The 22,158-nt window shown below is 36.6% G+C and overlaps 1 protein-coding gene across 47 annotated transcripts in view; it reads right to left on the minus strand.

Moving 5' to 3' along the window:
• Nucleotides 1-5,391: 5,391 nt before the first annotated feature.
• The window catches only part of PBRM1 (polybromo 1), a 124,194-nt gene continuing 107,427 nt past the window's right edge, over nucleotides 5,392-22,158 (minus strand). For 23 of the 47 annotated variants that reach the window (XM_074283467.1, XM_074283475.1, XM_074283461.1 and 20 more), the window contains 7 exons: nucleotides 21,783-21,993; nucleotides 20,785-20,986; nucleotides 17,542-17,706; nucleotides 13,858-14,013; nucleotides 10,151-10,221; nucleotides 9,794-10,010; nucleotides 5,392-8,318 (listed from right to left, as the gene is read on the minus strand). In XM_074283467.1, coding sequence (XP_074139568.1) covers nucleotides 8,146-8,318; nucleotides 9,794-10,010; nucleotides 10,151-10,221; nucleotides 13,858-14,013; nucleotides 17,542-17,706; nucleotides 20,785-20,986; nucleotides 21,783-21,993 — 1,195 coding nt within the window. In that variant the 3' untranslated portion in view covers nucleotides 5,392-8,145. Of the gene's footprint in view, nucleotides 8,319-9,793; nucleotides 10,011-10,150; nucleotides 10,222-13,857; nucleotides 14,014-17,541; nucleotides 17,707-17,727; nucleotides 17,923-20,784; nucleotides 20,987-21,782; nucleotides 21,994-22,158 lie in introns of those variants that run through there. The other 24 variants (XM_074283493.1, XM_074283492.1, XM_074283491.1 and 21 more) reach the window with 6 other exon arrangements.

Below are 22,158 nucleotides of genomic sequence, written 5' to 3' on the forward strand. Positions count from 1 at the left end.
TTATTACAGGTTCATGAAGACAGATGATCATTGCATTGATCTGAGTTCTTAAGTCTTTCCAAATTGTTTTTCTTGTCCTTGTATAAACTGTTCTTTTTCTGCTCATCTAATTCTGCATCAGCTCATACTTTCCAGAATTCTCTGCAATTATCTTGTCGTTATTTATGGTTCAGCATTCCATCATATTCACATGTAACAACTTGTTCTGCCATTCTCAGCTGATAGGCACTTCACTTGAAGGGAAAAGCTCTGTAGAATCTTGGTTTCTTCTTCTTAAAACACTGTCCCAAATCAGGCAATTTGTTCTTCTTGGGCCCCTTTGCTTACCTTTCCTCATAAGTTCACTAGTTTCCCTACTGAGTTTGTGTACTTCTGCACCAAACTTTGTGTTTGTGTATTCATCAGTCTTAGCTAAATGATTGAGGTTCTTATGTTGCCTACTTCCCCATCCTTTTATTCTCACACACTCCAACTCGGAGGAAAAGCAAGTTCTAAATCCTTCTTGTTCCTTTCTTATACTATGCTATTTTAACTCTTTCCTCTTAAAACTCTCAGAACTAAACCAATCCATTCCTATTGCGTTAAAACAACAAAAACCCAACTCCATTAATGAAAACATTAACGATCTGAAGGAATACTTGTTTCTTTTCAGTTTATTAGAATCTTAAGATTACTCTTGTTCAGCTCTCCAACTGCTCAAATAACTTTATATTATTCTAAGGTTTCCTAGACTCTTATGTGTATTTCATTGTTCTTACTCGGCTTTGATCTTCTCATCAAAAATGTTTGAAAGTCCTCTGTTCCATTCAAAATCTACCTTTTTCCATTGCAGGATTATATTTCTTATGAAGGTATTCTTGCTCATATACTTACTATCTTTTCCTTTTTGGAATACCATATCCAAAGATCTCCTTTCACTTTTAGTATGAAAGCTGCTAGGTCTTATATGCTTATTTCATTTAGTATCTTTTTCTGTATTCATTTCAACTTTCCTAGGATGCTGGAATTTGGACTAATTTTAAGCTATGACATTCCTAGGTTTGTTTTTTTTTTTTTTTTTTAATATAAATGATCAAATTTATCTTCACTTTACTCTCTAGTTCTGATAATCTGGGCAGATTTCACTTATTACTTGAAATATAACATCCAGACTTTTTTGGAGAGGAGTGTGTAAATATATAGGCATTCATGGAATCTAATGATTCTTAAAATATCTCTTTGTTGCTCTTCTATAGGACAGTTGGTTCTGTTATCAGGTTTCTCACATATTCTTCTATTTTTCCACTTCTTGATTTTTAATATTTCTGTTTCCTGGAGTTAATGATTTGTTTGTTCTAATTTTCATAAGGAGCTGATTACTTGATTTACATCTTTCTCTTCTAAACTTCTTGTTCTTCCAATTCTATCCTTATAAGAGCTTTTATTTTTATTTTTTTGCTTCATTTCTTCTAGATATACATGTAATCCTTGTGGAAAATTTTTTTCCTTTGAGATTCGGCTTGCAACTATTTATGGAGTTAAGTACTTCTTTTGGAAGAATCACTAGAATTTCAATAAATCTTGATGTTAGTCTATGTCTTCTGCAGTATACTTCTCTCTCCAGCTTTAGTTACCAAACTGAGACTGTGTTTCAAGGTCAAGCTCTGCCTTCAATCCACTTTTGAGTATAGTAAATACTGGGTTACCTGGATTCCCATCTTCCCAGGCTAATTAGACCTTTCTGGGCTTGGATCTGCAAAATCCTTTCTGGCATCTCAGGATAGGATATGAGGGACCTGGTTGAGTAGTGCTTGGATTATTCATGGCTGTTCTGTAGGACTTTCTACAAAGAGAGCTGGGCAGCTTGCTTAAGTTCAGTCAACCAAGGTGATCAGAAGTTACATGTATACCCATGCTTTTCATTCCCTCCTATCTTTTCCAGCAGATTTCTCCTGTCATTCCCTTTCACTAACTTCAGTCTCTTTATCTACATACCCCCCTATCATTAAAAAAAAAAAAACAAACCTCCTCCCTGAATATAATCATCTCAACTAGGTATTGTACTATATTTCTTCCTTTCTTGGCCTTTGAGAAGGCAGTCTACACCAGCTACCTCCATCTCTTTTTCTCTTTTGTTTTTAAACCTTTGCACTGTGACAAATGATTTCATCATTTATATCAAATCACTTTTCTCAGTATTCACTTAACTTTGAAATTTAATAATCTTTTCTCAATCCTTATCCTCTGGGCAGCATGTAACCAACACTAACCAATTCATATGAGAAAACCTTTCCTCTAATTTTAGCGACCCTTTCTTGGTTCTTTTCTAGAACTGTAGGTTTCTTTCAGGGCTCTTGGTGACCCACTTAACACTCCCTTTAGTTCAAGTAATATGTCTAAGTGTGTGATTCCTCCAATCTCATTCTTTCTCCTGGACTCCAATTCTGAACTACTCATGACATCCAAAAAATCCTGACTGGATTTTTTACCTTGACTTTTCCAAACTTCAGCCCCTTGGCTCCTTCCAAGACTAAACTTAAATCCCAACTTATTCAGGAACATCAGTCTTCCCTTCTGAGACTGTCTTCTATGTCTGTTTTGTATGTACTATGTTATTTATGTGTAGTCTCTTTCTTTATAATGTGAACTCCTGAAAGGACAGTACCTGGTCCACAGTAAATTTAACAAATGCTTACTGATAACCACCAAAGCACTTTCATTTTCCTTATCTTGCACTGCCAAACCAGCAGGGTAGTTGTGGAGAGAGTACTTTAAATTCAAAAGCATTACACATCTACAGTTGGTGGAGAGTTCTTTGATGCCTTCTCAATTCTCCCTTACCTTCTCCAAATCCCTGCCTTTCTATTTCCATTCTAGTCCAAGCCTTCATCACTTTTCACCTGGGCTTCCTTCTTCTCGTTGGTTATAATGGTGCCTTCCCCTTAGTCTATGAACATGCTTAAGTCTCTGAGTCTAAAAATTTAAAAAAAAAAAAAAAAAAGTCCACATCACTTCTGTTTTTGAGCTATTACCTAATGAGTAAAATTTATTTTATGTAATCTGGCTTCAACACACCTTTCCTGCCTTATCTCAAACTGCTTCATGTTAATGAATTTCAAACTGGATCCCTTAGGGTTTCCCACTTTTACCTTGCCATTCCCATCTCTCTTTGTTCACAATCATCCCAAATGCCTGGACCATTCTCAGACACTGCTCCTCCCTCCTTACTGTTAAAATCTCTTCTCTTGAACCCCAACTCTGGAGTCACTTTCTTCATAAAATTTTCTGATTCCCACCTACTGGAAGTGATTTCTCAGGGCATAGTCAAGCCCCAGCACAAGATCTTTTACCTTGTAGAGATCTCAACAAGAGTTTGTTGGATGGAATGGAGTCTATCTAACCTGCAACAGGGGAAAATACTACAAGGATCAGCTGTGAAAGAAAAAAAAGATTATTTCAGTGTCAATCTGTGATTGCATAGAACATGAAAGTTGGGCTAAGATGCCATTTTCTCTTAACTGTTTTATCATTATACATTGTATCATTCTCCAGTTTATTTGGTTACAATGAAGCTTATATTATAAACATGAAGTCTCTGTAACAGGGTAATAATGTCTTTAAAACACCAATACCTTAAGGCATCAGAGCAGATTGCTGAAGTGTGCCACATGGCCTGCAACACCAAGTAAGCCCCGATTAGTAGTAACATACAAACACATTTCTGGTCTTTGTCTTCTCGATGTCTATCGATGTCTGTCTCCTTTCACAGTAAAAACATTGAATGAGACAGACACTTGATTAAAAGGTAAGCAGTATCACAGTATGCATTAAAGAATAAAACATATTATCATGAAAGGCAACGTGGTTGAGTAGATAAAAGAAACCTGGCCTTAGAATGAGGCCATGTACATAATGATTATCTGGAACAAGTCACACTTTCTTATATTCCAGACGACTTGCTAAGGAAGGTACAGAAATGTCATTGATCTTCATTGGTAGAGGGAACTCTGATTTGGGGAATACCCTATATAGTTATAGGTATTGCCCAAAGAGTAAAAAATGATTAGTAATGTCTTTTGCTATTAATGGATCACTGATTCATAGGTTTCATCTACTCTAATCTTCTCATTTTATAGATAAGCAAAGTGAGGTTCAGATCAATTGACTTGATTATGAAGGGTAATAACAGATGGTTTTCTGAATCTAAATCTAATGCTTTCAATCTAACATGGCGCTACCTAAAAGTCTCAACGGAGTGGAAAATGTGCAAGGTCAGATTCCACCCCCAATATCTGAAAAATGCCTGGCAGTTCTCTAAAAGTGGCCATTTCATTTCATCTTTTTGCTTATGACAAAGATGATCAATTTAACTTGTCTCTACAGGAAAGAATACTACCATTTTCTTTGGTAACTCATTTTCATGGCTAGATGCTTTATCTATCTAACCTCAAACCTTTGTACTATAATTTAGTCCCATTTCTCTTCCTTCCTGATGAGATGGGTATCACCCTGCACATATTTAAAAGATTATTACATTTTCCCCAGAGTAATTTCTTTATGTGAACTCATCCAAGTTTCTCCAAGAAGATTGACTTTCTTTTCTTATTAGCTCAGTAGCATTAACATTAATTTTTGCAACAAGGTTGCAACTTTTTTTTTTTTTGGGGGGGGAGTCAAGAAAACTTATTTCCCCATTGTTTACTCGTCACATTTCTATGTGGGTTCCTGTTTTCACTGTGCATTTCCTCCAGAGACTGGGGATACATGAAAAGGTAGTTCCAAACATTAATTGCTCATTGTATTTAATAGTTCCTAAAGCCTCCAACTTTTTTTTTTTTTGGAATATAAAGGAAATCACATGGACTTTTGCAAAGTGATATGAAAAGCAAGAATTCTATTACTATCACTAACAAACAGTTTCCTTTAAAAAAGTGCTGACATCTTACACACAAATGTATATTAGATATACCAAGGCCACATGTTCTCATCCATATTTGAGTGGTATACTTCACCTGCTGAAGCACAATTTTTTATGGATACCATGTTCTCCTTATCCTAGAAGGGATTAAAGCTTCTAATCAGCTTTGAATCCCAACTTCTCCTGGTGCTTACCATTTCACACTATCATCTTGCAGGCCCCTGCCTGACTACTGCCATGGCACACTAGTCATGAAGGGGTCAGGTCTTCTAAGCCCAGCATCAGTGTGGAGCCTCAGGAGGTCGGCGCGGGCCTTCTCTCCACATGCAACGTTCTTTTCCTGGATCACAGGTATTCCTGATGTGCAAGTCTTCTTTTTAAACAAAGATTTATCAGAGTCTTTATATGGTCACATTTTTCAGGTGCCACACATTCCTGAAACTAAATGCTGTCAACAAAATCTTAATGGAACCATCAAACCTGATTAATCTAAATCACTTTGCAAACTCCATTTTTATTTGGATTAAAAAGCTTCAGATGAACAAAATGATGGTACATACATATTATATTATAAGACTGGTTACCACTTTCAACCCTTTTGATACAGAGGTAAGGATAAACCAACTATGACTTAACCAGGTCTGAATATGTTTAAGCTGAAGAGTCATCAATACTAATTTTGCACAGAATATATATTTTTTCTCTTGAAGGGGAAGAGGTGTGTGTGTGTATTGTGTGTGTTGTGTGAGAGAAAAAATGCAATTAATGGCTTTCAACCAGTTGACTGAAAATACATACACTATTTTAATCTAAATTCTTACTTTGCATATAAACCCAATTTTCTCCCATACATACTTACACTTTAAAAATATTACAATGCTGTTAGGCCAACATATTTTTCCACAGCCATACAAACCAGAGGTTCTAAAAACCACAGGAAAAATGTGTGGTTATTTTATTATTATTTTTTAATCACTTGAATTAGAAAAAAAATTTTTTTTGGTTAGGTATGAAATTCTAGACTGCAGACCTCAAATCCTATCTCCTAAATTTTTACTGACATTCTCCACAGAAATACACAGAAAGACATGATTCTAAAATAAATACACAGTTAAAACAAAACAAAACAAACAAACTTGATTGGGCCCACAAGTAGCCTTGATGGCACTGCTCTGCATGACCTTAAAGGACACCCAGGGTTGATTTGGTTAGTTCTTACAGTAACAGTGAAGCTGGTAACAGGGTTGAAAAAAAGAAGTGTTCCCAGCTCCAAGTGCCTTAGATAACAGCAACTATTCCATTTGTTGAAATAAAAGTGTTTTTAATACTCCCAAAAGGAGTCTTATATAGGCCTCAAATAAAATAAAGTAAAACTTTAAAAATAAATAAATAACTTAACTAAAATTAATTCCAGGCTCTTTGGTGTAATTTTGTTAATGTCTACAAATAAAATAATCTGATTTTAATATACAGTCCATGATGGTGGTTGGATGGCTCAGATAAACAAAGAACTAGGACATATTCATTATCTGATTCAGTTCAATGTCTTAATCTTTGTGGTGAAAACAGCAAAAATTCTAGTCACCGAGATGTATTCTAACAAGACAGTAATGTACATTTAAAAAAAAAGTGTTTGAAATTACTTTTAGAAATACTTGATGAAGATTTAGATCCAGTGGTTGACTACGGCAGTTATGACGGCCTACTGTACTTAAGTATATATAGAGACAAAAGAGTTTCTCTGCTCTACACTCATGATTTAATAAGAATGGCATTTAGACATTGGGATAACTAATGCCTACTAGGAAAAAAAAAACAGGAGTTCTTCTGGGGTTATATGATATGATAAAACCACTCTCAAAAACACAAATACCCCCCCTCCCCAAAGTGATGTGATGTAGTCTATAGCAGCATGTGAAAGCTTTGTTGAGCTGCCTGGTTATTTTCCTGGATAGATGCTCTAAAGATAAGCTGCCACCTGAAGAATGTTTACTATAAGGTTAGACAGGGAATAAAGTATTTCTAAACTAATATGTATGGGATCTGTGTGGCCTTTTCAGAAAGCATTTTCTTAAATAGTGATTCCCCCCCTCCCCCAGCTCTAAATGCACTTATTCCCCCTGAAATTCAAAAATTTAAGCTAATATTAAAAATATTTCTGAAACAGAAAAGTTGCAGCTCATAAGTTTTTGGCTGAAAACGTGTAGCAAATCCTAAGTGGTAGAAAGTTACAACCTTGAAACTTGGAGAAAGAAAAGATGCCACGCATAGGAATGAAAAATGGGAAGAAAAAAAAAAAAAGGATTGTAAATGATTCTCATAATTTCATTTTCAGTGTAGGTATCAACTTTTACACACTGCTGTATTTTTTTAAAGCAAGGGTTATGTTTTAAAAATCACCTCCATCTACCATAATACTCCAGTGTGAATGTAAATGCTTTTTAATATATGGATTCGAAAACTTCATGAGATCTAACAGAACACTGTGAATTCTTTTTAAACAGTTGAAAATGTTCTATTCACCCACCTATAAAGACTCGACAAGATTATGCATGTCTTTGTATAGGTCAATTACTACCCAGACATTTAATGAAGCACAAGAAAATGTGCTTGTGGTAGTGGACTGATCTAGGGCAGAGGTGCAAGCTTCAGAAGAGTACCCAGCTCCCCACTGGGTAGCTACTGATTCGATCAAAGTCTCTACAAATCTACTGAATCTCCAATATTTTTTTCTTGAGAAAGCATTTTAATTCACCTGTAAGCAATGGTTTTTGCTGGAAGTGCCTTAAAACACGCAGGCACGTGAACAGACATTTTTCTACAATGTAAACTAGGACTAACTTCACATTTCATTGTCATTTTAAACTAATTTGTAAACAGTTGTTTTTTCATGGTTTTTTTTTTTTTTTTGGTCTGTTTTTGTTTTATAAAAAAACCCCCAATGGTATCAGATCCATGGCAACAAGTAAAAAGATAACTCCATGTCTACACATACAACCAAATATGAAACTGGCTTTCAAACAAAGGAAACATATGCAAAAAAATCTTTGTGTATTTGATAAAGTCAACTTAATATAACAAAAACAAATTGAAATATGCTTATTAAAAGTGTCCTTATATAAAAATGGTCTTGCAATGTACAATAAAATGCAATAAAAATTATTGTTTTGTTATCCCCCCAGTAACTAAAACAGCTATTGTTCCACAAAACTCTTTTATGTTTGTATCAAAGAAAGTAATTTATGCGATTAAACATTTTCTATGTTGTATGCTTGGCGAATGTTAAGGGTATCTCGAAGCATCAAATCACGAAGGCGCCAGAGGGCATCCGCCATAGTAGTGTGGGCCCCTTTACTTTTCAGCCAGTGTGAAGGAAGCCGGCTTTCTTGTTCTTTTGATAGATGAACATCTCGTCTTCGGGCTGAGAAGCAAAACAGAGTGATCACCTAACCCCAGCTTTCATTTTCTTAAGGTTTACTACATTTATTAAGGTAGGAAACACAGTCCATGAAATTTAACTGTGGAGTATTTCCAAACACATTTCCCATATCATTTTATGGTAAATTCATTAAAATTCCCACCTGCAGCACTTGGCAGTACTGTGACCATAAGCAAATTACAACCTTTGAGTTTCAGGGGCTTCACCTATAAAATGAAGTTAAAATCTTACTCAACTTTTCCTTGAAACTTGGTAAGGAAGGAAGGATTAGCACAATTTCCTTGACTTAAGCTCACATTTTGGTAGCAATTTAATGTTGATAAAAAAAATTTTTCTTCCTTGTTCTAAAAAATAGGTATATCAAGTTATTATTTTACTCAGATAATTAAAGTAAGGCTTAGAGAGGTTAACTAATACCAGATCACACAGCTAGTAAATATTGGAGGTGGGAACCAAAAGCCAGGTCTCATCACTCATCACTCTTTTCTCATTGCAATCCATTCACTACCAATCAAAACTCACTTTAGAGTGCTAAGGAAAATACTTCATAATCTTCTAAGTGCTATGATTCTCTATAAGAGAGTATAAGTTCCTTGAGGGTAAGCACTGTATTTTTCACTTTACCTTTGTACATCCAATACCAACTACAGTGGCTGCACATAGCAAGAAAGCCCTAATTGCTTGTTTGACTGGAAGGGCTTAAAAAACAAACAAACAGACAAAAAACTTTAAACCTTTGGGGAATAGGGGAAAAAAATCTAATCAACTTTTCCTGGAAACCTAGGAAGAGGGGCAGCTAGCTGGTGCAATGACTGAACTCAGGAGGACCTGAATTCAAATTTGGTCTCAGACACTTATCACTTCCTAGCTGTGTGACCCTGAGCAAGTCACTTAACCCCAATTGCCTCAGGAAAAAGAAAAAAAGGAAACTTGGGAAGAAAGGGAAGGATTAGCACAATTTCCTTGATTTAAGCTTCTTGAGTTTTCACCATAGATTAGGTTAATGCTTATATAGTATGGCCAGTGACTCCTGAAAATGCATAAATACCATTCAATCAAAATACATTGCTTTTAGAGGTTAATAAGATTTCCAAGTTTTAGCAAAATTCATTTTTATGCCTAAGCAGATAAACTTAGAATTTAATGAAAACAGAATAGTCAGATTCAATACAAAGTATAACACTAAAGTCTGCCAGAGATTGATTTCCAGTATGCTATGTAGTATCTATTTCACATCACTAAATTCAAGGCCTGTGGGCTAAAATGTTTTGGGATTTCTTTGTATTTTTCAGCAGCTAATAAGTGTTTAACTAAAAGTCATTGTATGAACAGCTGCCTCTCAAACTTCAATACCAAAATATAAACCAACGACACATGTCATATAAATTGCCTTGAAAATGAAAATGCCACATCCAAACAGGCACTGGCTTTGCCTGGTATAGGTACTCTTTTCTTACCTGCAAGGGTCTGGTCCCACTTGCTAATACTGTTTGATTCGGCGCTGAGCCCCTCAATGTATTTCAGGTAGGCCTCTGAGTGCAGAAGCCTCTGGGTCTTTGGTGGGGGAGAGACAAACATTGGTGTTGTAGGCTGCTGCATGACAGGTTGGCCTGCTGGATTCTGACCCGGATATGGAGGTGGTGCTTGCTGGCCTGGGGGCCCAAGAATTCCCATCTGAAATGGGATATGACCGAGAAATGAGGATGTTTGCCATCACACACAGAAGGTTCAGCACACAGGGCACAAAGGCATGCATGCACACATTCAGACTGGCAGAACTTTGGACACCGAGAAGACCAAACTAAATGATTTACCTGTTGTCCATAAGGACTCCCTCCTGGCGCTGGAGGTCCTACAATGGGGGACACTCCTTGGCCCATCACACCTATATTTTAAAATGTAATTAACACAGTTAGAGGCTCGGATTACAATGACAGAAAAATCACTCTCTGATAAGAGATCATGTCATTTACGCCACGAGTCCCTGTGTCTTTTTGTCTTTATGACTGTGTCCGTAATACACTCAATAGTTTTATTTATATTTGAGGAATAGGAACTAGACCTGCTATTTCATATAGAGAACTCCTTGTGAGGGAACACTATGGATCTGGAATTAGGGTGAGCACTTTTCTTTTTCCTTAAGTGTAGCTCTTTCCAAAGAGCACCAGTCTAGGAGTCAGAAGGACTCCAGTTCAAATCTGGCCTCAGACACTTATTAGCTGTGTGACTCTGGGCAAGTGCCTTAAACCCATTAAAAAAAAAAGTCTCTTAGAGTTGCCCCAAACACAGAAAGGTAAAGAAAGGGTTTTGCCCAGGATCACCCAACTGGTATGTGTCAAAGATGGCCTTGGTTCTCAAAGCTGCTGTTTTAATGAATAGAAATAGTGACCTAACATGAGCTTACGCTATTAATTTATCCTCTAACCCTTAATGAATGCTTATAACCTTTACAAATCATCAGTTCTCCCCTCCCCTCTTCACAATAAACTATGGCCTGAGTAAACTTTTATGTCTAAGGCGCCTATCTTCTGTTTGAAAACATGATCCTTGGATCTAGGGATTTTTTTGGTGCAGTAATGGGTGACATTGTCCTTAAACTCAAGAGGTGTGTAAAATACTAGAAGAGGAAGGAAATTATTATATGGATTTTAAAGTGCAAAGTTAAAAATGCTACAGATATACAAAGTCATAACATCACAATTAATTGTTATTCAGCAGGGCATCCCAGTGCAATATACAAAATATACCACAAGATGAAAACGTTGGCTTTGCACCTCCCACATTTGTGCTGTTACCAGGCATGAGAAGACTAAAAGAAGGCTGATTTTTAATTGCTAAGACTTAATATTCAAAATTACAAAGTTACCAATAAAGGCAGACTTTTAGGCTACTGATGTATTGTAATATCTTTCTCTGACAGTAATCTATTTTTTAAGTTCCTTTGGTGACCTTTTTACAAGCAACTGTCTTACAGTTTCTTGTGAAATCCAATTCAGTTCTTTAGATTTAACTCATCCACCCTAATTCATCCACTGGCTTTTCTGATAAAACAAGAACTCAGTTCTTTAAAAAAGCCAGAACCTTACTCTGTGAAAACTCTTCCTTGCTTCTAGTTGGTGCTTTACCTTTGGTCCTAGATGAATTTGCTACACAGATGGTATTTGGTGAGATCTTATTTCCCTGGACATTCCTATTCTGACTCATCCTGTTTTATTTCAATTGCAGATGTTTCTGTAGGGAGCTAGGGAGGACAACTTTCCTGTTATGTTAGTGGTTACATATTGTTTTCAAGTAATATTTAGGGCTCTCTTTTTTGTTCTTTTGGGGCAAAAGAAAAAATGACTATGAGCTGCTTGACTTGAGGTAAGCAGCCACTATACTAATTGATACTTCTTTGACTCTGCCAAGAACGCTGGCACAGAATATTTGAACTTCTATTGAATGTGGCACTGACTGTGCCACAGAAATGCTTTTTATAGACTAATGCAAAACCACTTTCTGCATTGTGTTTCCTTCTACCAGAGATTCATTTTGCTGTTGCTAGCTAACAAGATAGTGACCAGAAAGAACATAAATTATCTCTGTAAGCTCTTTTAATTTTGTTCTTATATATCATACTATTAATTAGTTATATTAAGCATAAGAAATGTGACTTACTATTCTGGATCTACATGAACATATCTACTTTTTTAAAATTTGTGACTGGGGGCACTGGGAAGAATAAGAGAGAAAGAACACTTTACCACCCATCACAAAGGGCCTGCTTGTCTAAGATGCTGGTGTTTTTCAGCTTCTTTTAGGATGTGTTAAGAATCTAGATAGTTAACAGCAAATAACTAACAAATCAATGAAGCAATTACAAAGTTTGATTAAAAAGTAATGACATCACTTTTTCAAGCTACAAGTGAAAATGGATCTATCTCATGATTTCACAGTGTGTTGTCATAGCTATATAGAAGTAAACATTTCCCTTTCTCTCTAATAGTATTTCCCTAACTCTAATGACTCCTTTTACAACAACATCCCTAAGGTACATTCCAGAAGCCTTAAAAATAAAAAAGTTAACTCCTCCCCTCAACAACTTCCAATAGTTCTTGGGGATTCTATCTTATCTCTAGATATCAATTTTTTAGTGTAAGAAAGGCCTCAGAAGTCAGTACACCTGTTTCACATATCACACAAAAACTTATCTTCTTAGAACTGTTGGGAGCTAAGTAGTTCTCCCTAAGACTCTCCTTGAAGGTCTCACTTAACTTTCCTGAAGCCTCAGGAAAACCTAACCTAAAATACTCTGTGTGTGTGTGTGTGTGTGTGTGTGTGTGTGTGTGTGTGTGTGTGTGTGTGTAGATAGGGCCTTATAGATAGAGGATATTTAATAAGGTTTAGTTGTATTAACCGATCAGATTATTAACTGAGTTTATAGTGTATAACTATATAAAAGTGGGCTAACTTCAGAGGGTAATAAACTTGAACTGGAATGGATCTCAGAAGCTCCCCTATCTTATGGATAAGGAAATTAAGGCACAGATAATTAAATGACTTGTGCAAAATCACTGGAGGGAGCGAGGAGAGAGGGGGAAAAAGGGAAAGAAGAGAAGAGATTTGAGATCTGGTCATCTGTTAAAGGACCCAGTTGCTTCTGGATTCATTTGAAAGTCATAATTCCCAGAAGACAAGGTAATCAGATGGTCAATCTTTCTGGGTCAGAAATCAATTTATATACTTTTCCTGTCACTTAATAGTTCCACAACAAATTCTTAAACTTTTTACAAATTCTCATAAAAAAGGTCGTGCTAAATAAAATCATTTTCGTATCATGTTGCTACCTACAATGCTTATCAAATGGGTCAGCACACAAAACTGAGTATTTAGTTTGCTGGAATTAACTGAGCTAAAAAATCCAGCTGAGATTCATGACTTCCCTTCTCTTCACCCTTCAGTTTAAGAGTCAATCTGTTATAAAATGTTAATTGGAATTTCTGAGGCAATGCTACTTTCTGATGATTTTCCCCAATTTCTTTTGACAATGGTTCCTTCACAATTCACTTAGAAAGAGCAGAAAAACTGGGAAAGGGAGACTGACTGTTTTCTGTAATTAATGAGATAGCTCCTATAAGATAAGAACTGTCTCAGTAAAGGACTGCTATCAGTAAACACCAAATCCTTTCACAGAAATAAGGCTCTGAAGAATTTTGATAACTGAACAGTCTTTCCTAGGCCATATCTGGCATTTTCCGCTGCTGGTAGGATCAATTCAGCATTATAAGTTTTAGATTCACTTTTCCACTCAGCCTGCCTCTGCCAGGCCTTGTGCTGTGCTGCTCCTTTTAAATCAAATCTCTCTAGAGACATCCTCAATATCTGTAGCAACATAACACTGGTTCTCCTGATGATTATTACTAGCATCTTCCTCAATGGTATATGAAGAAAAAGGGGCAGGCATTCCCCCAAATACCTGGCTACAGGAGGAAGATGAAAAAATGAAGATGAGATAATGAGTGAACGAGGATGATGTTCTTACCCGGTGGTGGGATGCCTGGGATGCCTGGCATACCTGGCGGAAGGTGGTGGGGTGGGGGCACCCCAGGGTGAAGTGGCTGCATGCTGCCCATGCTAACAATGCCATCAACTGGCCCCTGCAAAGGTGGCAGGACTGGCGGATAGCCACCTATCATGCCTTAAAGGACACAACAAATTTCAAACATGCATCAATAACATGCAACATGATCTAAATAATTAAAAACACCCCCCCCCCAAAAAAAAACCACGTGCACTACTAATGAAAAGCATCTTTAGTACTGCATGATACAATAGCAATTAGTATCTTGCAATAATGAACAAAATAAAAAGTTATATATATGAAATACACCTTTCTGAATGAATTAGTACTTAGTATATTATTATTATCTGTTGCTGTATGTTCATCCTGGGTGAAATACACTGTATATTCTTAGTTAAATATTAATAAAAATTAATATTACCAGCCACACCAAGCTGTTTATACATCGCAATAAGTTCTGCCAACTGCAATCCAGATTAAATGGCATACTATCAACTTCACTCAACTCTGCACACACCTGCACAGTAGTACTATCATGCATAAAAATGAGGGCCCAGTTACATGGTTATAAAGTGCCCTGAGTCATGAAGCACGGTTCTCTGTGGCATATATCAAGGGTCCTGCCCCAGAACAAGGTAAGGATCAATTCTCATACCAGAAAATTACACTCATTTTAACTCATAAGACCTAATAATAATGAATTGTTTACCATTAAACTTTAAATTGTGACAAATGAAATACAACAAAAACCCAAATTTAAGCCCCAGGTAACTGAATGTCCAATAATGAAAGTTCTGGGAGTAGTGGCTGGAGATTGAGAACTCAGAGATGGATGGGGGAAAAGTTCCAAAAAGTAGAAATGACTCAAGTGCCATTTTCCAAATTTATGCATGAACTCATCATTTCAACATTAATGGGGAACATTTTAAATAAGAGAAGGGGCCTCTGGGCACAGAGTATTCCATTCCTTTAATCACAAATACTCATCTTTGGATAAAGTATTTTCTGTTGGCTAGGGAAGAATGTTAGTAAACAAAATATGAAAATATTTGGCAAGCAACAAGATGAAGAGAAGAAAATTTTCTCAAAATAGCAAGGACCATAGGAAACTTTAAGATGTTGTTAAAAAAAAAGAACCTTTTTTCAGGTTGCCCAATTTCTCTTTTCCAGTAATTTCTGCAATAACAATAATGATGGACTCCAGAGCATTCCCCACACAGTACCTTTGATTCCCCCAAGTAAAGCCACCTATACATGATAGACTCTTCTGCAAAAGTGGATTAAGGAAACTAAGAGGTAGTTAAGAACACTACTGCCAAATCTTATTCTTACAAAACAGCGCTATAGGTTTTTAAGTGCTCATGAAAAGAATGAGTAGGGAAATTCAAGCTTCCTAAGGTTTGACCAACTCAGACAAATTCTCAGGAAATGAATGATAAATTTAAAAGCCTTTCTTTTATAGCTGTTAAATAATTCAAAATGCTTATTACCAAAGGCCAGGGTCATTAAGGATTTACAGAATTCATCTTGATCAACTGTGTGGACTGGCCAAGGAAATTTTGAATTAGTTGAAATCAACTTAAATCAATGTAAACAAACTCATTTAAATGGCAACATTTCTGAATTTTGTAAAGAACTTGAATCTGAGTTGTATAATTTCAAAAAAAATGTAAACGCAGAGAAATAAGATTACTTAAAAGCATGAAGAATTGCTTTCCAGGGGGCAACACAACCCTACCACACTACCAGATGCTGCTTCTTGGACTAAGAAGATACTGAATGTTGTAAGGCTTTGCTTTCAATTACAAAAGCCCATCTGAATGCAAATTTCATGGGCTACTACTAAAGAATCATTTACAACTTAACTGAACTACACATGTGAAGCATTTTCATTAAACTGTACTTTGGCATTTACTATCCCAGTCACATTTGTTCAAATGAGCTTTGGTGTTTGTAAGCAAAGCTAGTCCCAGGCAACAACAAATCCAAAATGGCACTAGACTGTTATTGCCACTTGAAAGACCATGAAAAAGCATCCTTTTAACGGCATGATGAACCACTGGTAAATGATACCTTATTTCCCCAGTGGATTAAAGATTGGCTATGTTAGAAATCACATCTGATCTGTTCCCTCTGCACTCCTGGGACCAGTAAGCTCAGAAAGCGTATTCTTGCTAATGGAGCCAGGGTGTTTTCTAGTGAGGGTTTATGTTTTTGACCAGTGTATGGCTATTCTCCCAGTCTATAAAAGTCTATATGTCTAAGGTACCTTTGGACTTGATGTTATTTCCCAACAGGGAGCTAAAATGCTGCAGCTGCTGTTCTTTTTTTTAAAAAAAAAAAATCCACATTAAAAAAAAATGTTGTTTGTAAGTCTTTTGTGAATGTGTCCTTAGGCATTTTAGCCAAGGGCACAATGCTAAAAATTTAATGTATAAAATAAAGGCAATTTTGACATTAATGAAGGAATGATTTCTAGAAACTTCAGGACCTTATTAACCAAAATGGGCCATGGAATACAGCAAGCAACTATGCAACTTGTTAGCTTTACATCAGCTATGATAAATGCAATCAATTCAAATGCCATGATTCAAATGTGGTTTGGTGAGTGCAATTACTGACTTAAGCGACAGTGTCTGAGAATTTTTGCCATCACAAAGATAAGAGCACCAATGGAAAAATGTTACCCTGTACTTATCATTCCATTAAAAAAAAAAAATGAAAACAACAACAACAACAAAAAAAGAAGAAGCTAAGATTATATTGAACACCACTGCCTTGGAGTCACTACAAAAGTTTTAGGGGAAAAACTGCTTGCTTGACAGTGGAAACATGGAATAGCTGAAAAGGTACCTCATTTTATATCAGAAAGTCCACTTCTTGAGAAGTTGTTATGGACCTCTGAAGTTAGAACATGCCAAACAATAATAAATCAAGAAACAGCCAAATTTGCTATGGCTATAAGAACCAGAGACAACACACACAAGCAACCACATTCACAATTTTAGGAAAAAATATGTGACTGGGATACTAACAGAAAATGCAGTTTAATGCAATAAAATAGGAAAGCATTACAGAGTGGGCATAATGAACTGAATAAGGAATATAGATACATATTCAATTTAGCAGTCATGCACATAACTGATCAGGAAAGGATTTATAATCAAAATAAAAAATCCTTTAAATGATCAGTGTTTTAAGGATGGCTGCAGTAAAACAAGGCCAACGGAATACTGGCATGAACCAGGGAAATGAACCACACTACTCTGAGTTTAATTTGGCAGATTTTTCTAAAAGTTTTTTTTAGGACAGTGCTCAAGGTCTAGCTACCTTTTTTTTTTGTTATAGCAAGAGAAATCTGGGGTGGAAAATACTTCTAGAGCATCCCCACAGCCAAGGCAGAATTGTTCCCTATGAATTCTCCAGTACTGGGCCCAGTTCCATTGTTTATGGGAAGGGTATTTTCTGTGTGAGAGAGGGCAATAGAGGAAGACATGGATGATCTCAAACTTTGAAAGTAGATTTGGTCATGAGAAAAGGCTGGAGGAGTCTAAGGCTCATTTGGAACTGGAGGAAAAAAAATGTGATCCATTATGAAGGAATTTCTTAAAAGTGGAAAAAAATGGTCTTAGCTCCTGCTTTTACCTGCAACAGGTGTCAACTGCTGATTGAGCATCGCCATTGGTGTTGGTGGCGGCACCACCCCCATGAGCGCCCCCGCGGGGGGGCCCGCCCGGGGAGAAGCACTCGGCTGCGGTTGCTGCGCTGCGCGCTCTCTCTCCTGCTGCTCGGCAACTTTAGCTGCCCGCTCTGCAAAGGCATTTTAGATTTTCAATTCTGCTTTTAACCCAGGAGTTCACAACACCATCCATTTCATTCAACAGGACTAGCAAAACACAGCGACAGTTTCATCTAATGGAAAGGCATAGAGCAGAGGCCCGTTCTCAACCCAGGATACGGCTGATGTCGTTGGGTGGGTAACCTAGTGGGCATTCCCAGCTTTCCTAGCCCGTCGTGAGAACTTGTCTGCAAAGATTTCAAGAATGTTAAGACTGCAACACACATTCAGAAAGCACAGGTTTTAAACATGTCACCAGCAAAACCAATGTAGTTAATTAATGTTGATGAGGCACCCTGATGATGAAAGCGCTAATGTCATCACTATTATTAATGGCATCACGGATTGTTTAGAATTTCAACAAGAAGCAATTCCATGGCCCATTATAATTTTGGCACAATCGATACTTGGGTTTTCATGATTCCTTGTACCCAGTCTTACTGAGAGCTGGGGTTATTGGTGTCCTGGGGGATAGCAGCTGAAGAAAATTAACTCTGTAAGGGAAGAGTAGCTCACTGCCTATTTCACAAGCTTTCTGGTAAAGCTGATAATATCAAACATTCTGATGAAGCAAAGGGGGTTGTGTTAATAACTAAACTTCAGGGAAAAGAAATGATTCCTTGTACTTTCCTGCAGTAGTGAGATTTTCCCAAAAATAACCAAGTTTCTTGAGGCTAAATTTTTCAACAGTACGATTAAATTACTCCATGCAGCTGCTCCTTAAATTAGCAGATTCTAGAAACCAATGCTATATCACTAATGTATAGGAATAGCAACATCCTTGTTCAAATTCTCTGAAGTCAGACATTCTTTCCAGGGTAACTACATTCTTTCAAGCTAATCTGTTGTTTTGTTTTGTTGGGTTCCCTCCCCCCCATAGACCCACCTGTAACTGATAAGACTAGATAACAAAATACTGACTCTCCATTTGCCGACTGGTTAGAAACCTTAATACTTTTAATTTACAAACCCCCACTGATTCTGCATTTGTAATGCTGTACACAATAATGATAACATGTTTTCCTCATTTTTCACATGGGTAAACTGAAGTACATAGACATCTGGTGACTTCCAAGGATACAAAACCAACAGCACCAAGGTGAGGAAACCACGAAGCCCTGAATTCTAATATCATATTCCAATTCCAACATGGAAACTCAGAGAAATGACACTTGAGCTCGTGCAGTGGAAAATTTGTCTCCAAGTCACAGATGCTTAAGGAAAATAATGAAATGAAAAACTCCAACACTTCTTTAGTTTTAAGAGAGTCAAAGCTCTAAAAGCTAAAGGCTCTTTGCTTACATTAGAGCGACTACCTGTAAATGGTCTAGTTTAAAGAACTAGTGATTTTCTGAAAAGGTCTTCTAAATAACAAATTACAAGTGAAGGGATATCTGAAACCTAGTTATGGTCGAGGCAGTTTGAAGACTAAATACTAAGAAACTAGATCTAATTCTGATACTTTTTATCATACAATACACACAGTAAATGGGAGAAGATGATGCCAGTAAAAGAAAAAATAACAATTCAGGCTTAGATGGTAGAATAAAAATTTTAGCTGAATACACCAGCAGGTTCTTCTTAGGTGGAAATCAATGCTCCTAACTACTCTAGCTGAACACTAATGGAGGATCACTGATCTATGAATTGGATATATTAAAATCCAAGAGAGTTTGGATTTTCTGACTCAAACAGCAACTTAGAATAACATAATTACATTCTACTCCCCTTAATTTTGGGGATCTTCATTCTTTCTTTATACTTTATCAGCCACTGTTATCTTCACCTTTGCAAACTTGTCTTTCTCTCTCCCACTCATATAATTTTGCTTCTCTTCTCACAAGAATGGCCTTACAGATCCCTAGTCTAATCTTGCCCAATCCCTCCAAGTACATTATGGCTTTAAATTCACCAAGTACAGTAGGTTTTCAGATTCCTGTTACAATTTATTTGGAGTGAATCAGCGCAGACTTGAAAGTACAATATAATTCTTTTTGGTATTCTTATGGAGTCTTCCACAGAAAGTCCACAGGTTATCTTTTTGACTAAAGTAATTGAATAAAAAAAGCACCTTTTGACACAGCTATCTTCTTTTTATCTCCTGCAAAAATATCAAAGAACACTGCCTTGATTCAGCTCAGCTGACCTGTCTTGTACCTAACAAAGGGGAAACCTGCTCTGATTCCAAGTAATGAACTTATATGCAAAATTCTTGGTGATAAAAAATGCAGCCATGGGCCAAAGTCTGTCCAATTGGCTGGCTGGACTTTCTGCTATCTTTCTCTTAAAACAAAAGATACATCCTACAAATACTTGCTTCTCAGATATGCCACTAAATCCTTGAAAATTGGCTCAATGTCCCCCCCCCCCCAAAAGCAATTTTCAAGTGGAATAAAAAAAAATAAAGATAAGTGAACCTCATTACAGACATATTAGGAATCTTAAGAAAATACTTATATGCTTATATATTCAGAAAGGATATATACTAAAACCTGCCTAAGAGACCACTCATTTTGGCACATCATAGCCTTAAAGGCTCCATACTCCCAGTCTAGAGTCAAACAGAATTATCAAGACTCTGTTACACATTTTGTATTGTATTTTGTATGTAAGAAACAAAAGCAAACAAAGTTTCAGGTGGTCTCCTTAAGTGGGTTTCACTATCTTTATATTAGAGGCTATAATCTGACAATTTTTTTAGGATATGCGGCTATTGTATCCTCTCCCCTTTTAGGGGCAGCTGTTTCAGAGTGCAAAGAAAGGAGGAAAACTTGCTTCTTTAAAAAAGCTTTCTGAAAATTGACAACTTTAATTTAGGCAAATGGGAGGAGAAATCAACAGATATGGGTTAAGTAAAATGGTTGTGTTGTCATCAAATCGGACCACGATGGACTTTACCTTGCTGAATGTGTACTTATCACTTGTGATAATCCTTAAATAGAAAATTTTCATATTTCTGAGTAACACACAATGACCGAAGGGTGAAAATATGGGTAAGTGGTTTTAGAAAAGGTGTGATGAGATGAAAAGTTTGACTAAAATCTATTTACCTTCATATTCTGCTTTCTTGGTTGTTTCTAAGTTTCTCCATTCTGTTCCTACAAGCCTACTGAGCTCTCCAAAGGAGTAGTCTGGATGCTGAGCTTTAATCACGGCTCTCATCTCACTGCTAAAGAGGATGTAGCCACTCATGTTGATCTTCCTTTTGGAGCCTTCCTTCTTAGAGCTGCCTTTAGCAGACTTAGGAGTAGACTGCAAGATAGAAAACCCTGAATTGTCTAGAGTGCAAATGGAGTTTGTTAACTTCCTAAAGTTTCTGGACTCCAGAAAAACATGATTTAATAATTATTGTTGTGGATTGATGTTACAGAGATGCCAGATTTTAAGCTGACCATTATCTTAGTGGAGGGGGAAAGCACCTAAGCATAACTAGTACTTGGTACTTGTTGTAGTATGTAAGAAATAAATTAATATTCCACAGGACTCAGGCATTGCAACCTGTAATAGTGACCTCATAATTAGGGCTTGAGAAAATTCTGAATGGAAAAACATCATTAATAATCATCTCAAAACATAGCAAAATGAGTTTTCCAAACAAAAATAGGCTAGTAAAGCATAGACAATAGTAAATAGGTGGCCAGTCCTATGGAAAGCCAGAGAGTAACTGTGAAATGTCATTACTTATTGTTCTTAAAGACAAAGCATGATAAATATTCCCATCTGAAAAACTAGTGGTTTTATTTTATTTTATTTTATTTAAATCACTTCTTTTGAAGGTTTAAAAATAATTAAGTAAATTGAATTTTTTTAGTTCATTTTTGTTTCAAAAGGTTATTATATGTAAGTCCAGAAAGACCCAGAGAATAAGAGATAAATCTGATATTAAGTTTGCTATCTTCATTAAGCAATTTTCCATTCTGACCCCATCTTTTCATGTCCCTTCATTCCCCCATTCCCCTCCACCCAAAGAAGGGTTTTCTCCACAAATAGAAAAATAAAGCAACCCTCTTTCTTTTGCTTTGTGTGGCCAGAAACATGTTATTTTCACCTGTGGGGGAGTGTAGGGCATAATGTCCAGATCATTGGCCAGTGGAGTCTGAAGCTGCGGCAAAGAGGGGGCTTCAATAACTTCCCCTTCCTCTTCTCCCATCTCTTCAATATCATCATCTCCACCTTCCAATTCGGCAAATTTTGCTTCTAGTAACTGAATCTTCTTCTCCAATAAGGGTGAGGGTTCCTTCTGTGGAACTATGGGTTTTCTGAGATGGAAAAATGGCAGAGAAAAAAACACATACAATGGAGCATAACAGACTTCTAAGTCTCCGACTTTTACTTCTAGATACTATTCTAGAAAAAAAAAGGCTATTTTAAGTCAGAAGGCTGTGGCATGTCAAAGCATCATCTTCCTGATGTCACGATTCTCT

Source organism: Sminthopsis crassicaudata, chromosome 1, assembly GCF_048593235.1.
Source record: "Sminthopsis crassicaudata isolate SCR6 chromosome 1, ASM4859323v1, whole genome shotgun sequence".
Taxonomy (NCBI): domain Eukaryota; kingdom Metazoa; phylum Chordata; class Mammalia; order Dasyuromorphia; family Dasyuridae; genus Sminthopsis; species Sminthopsis crassicaudata.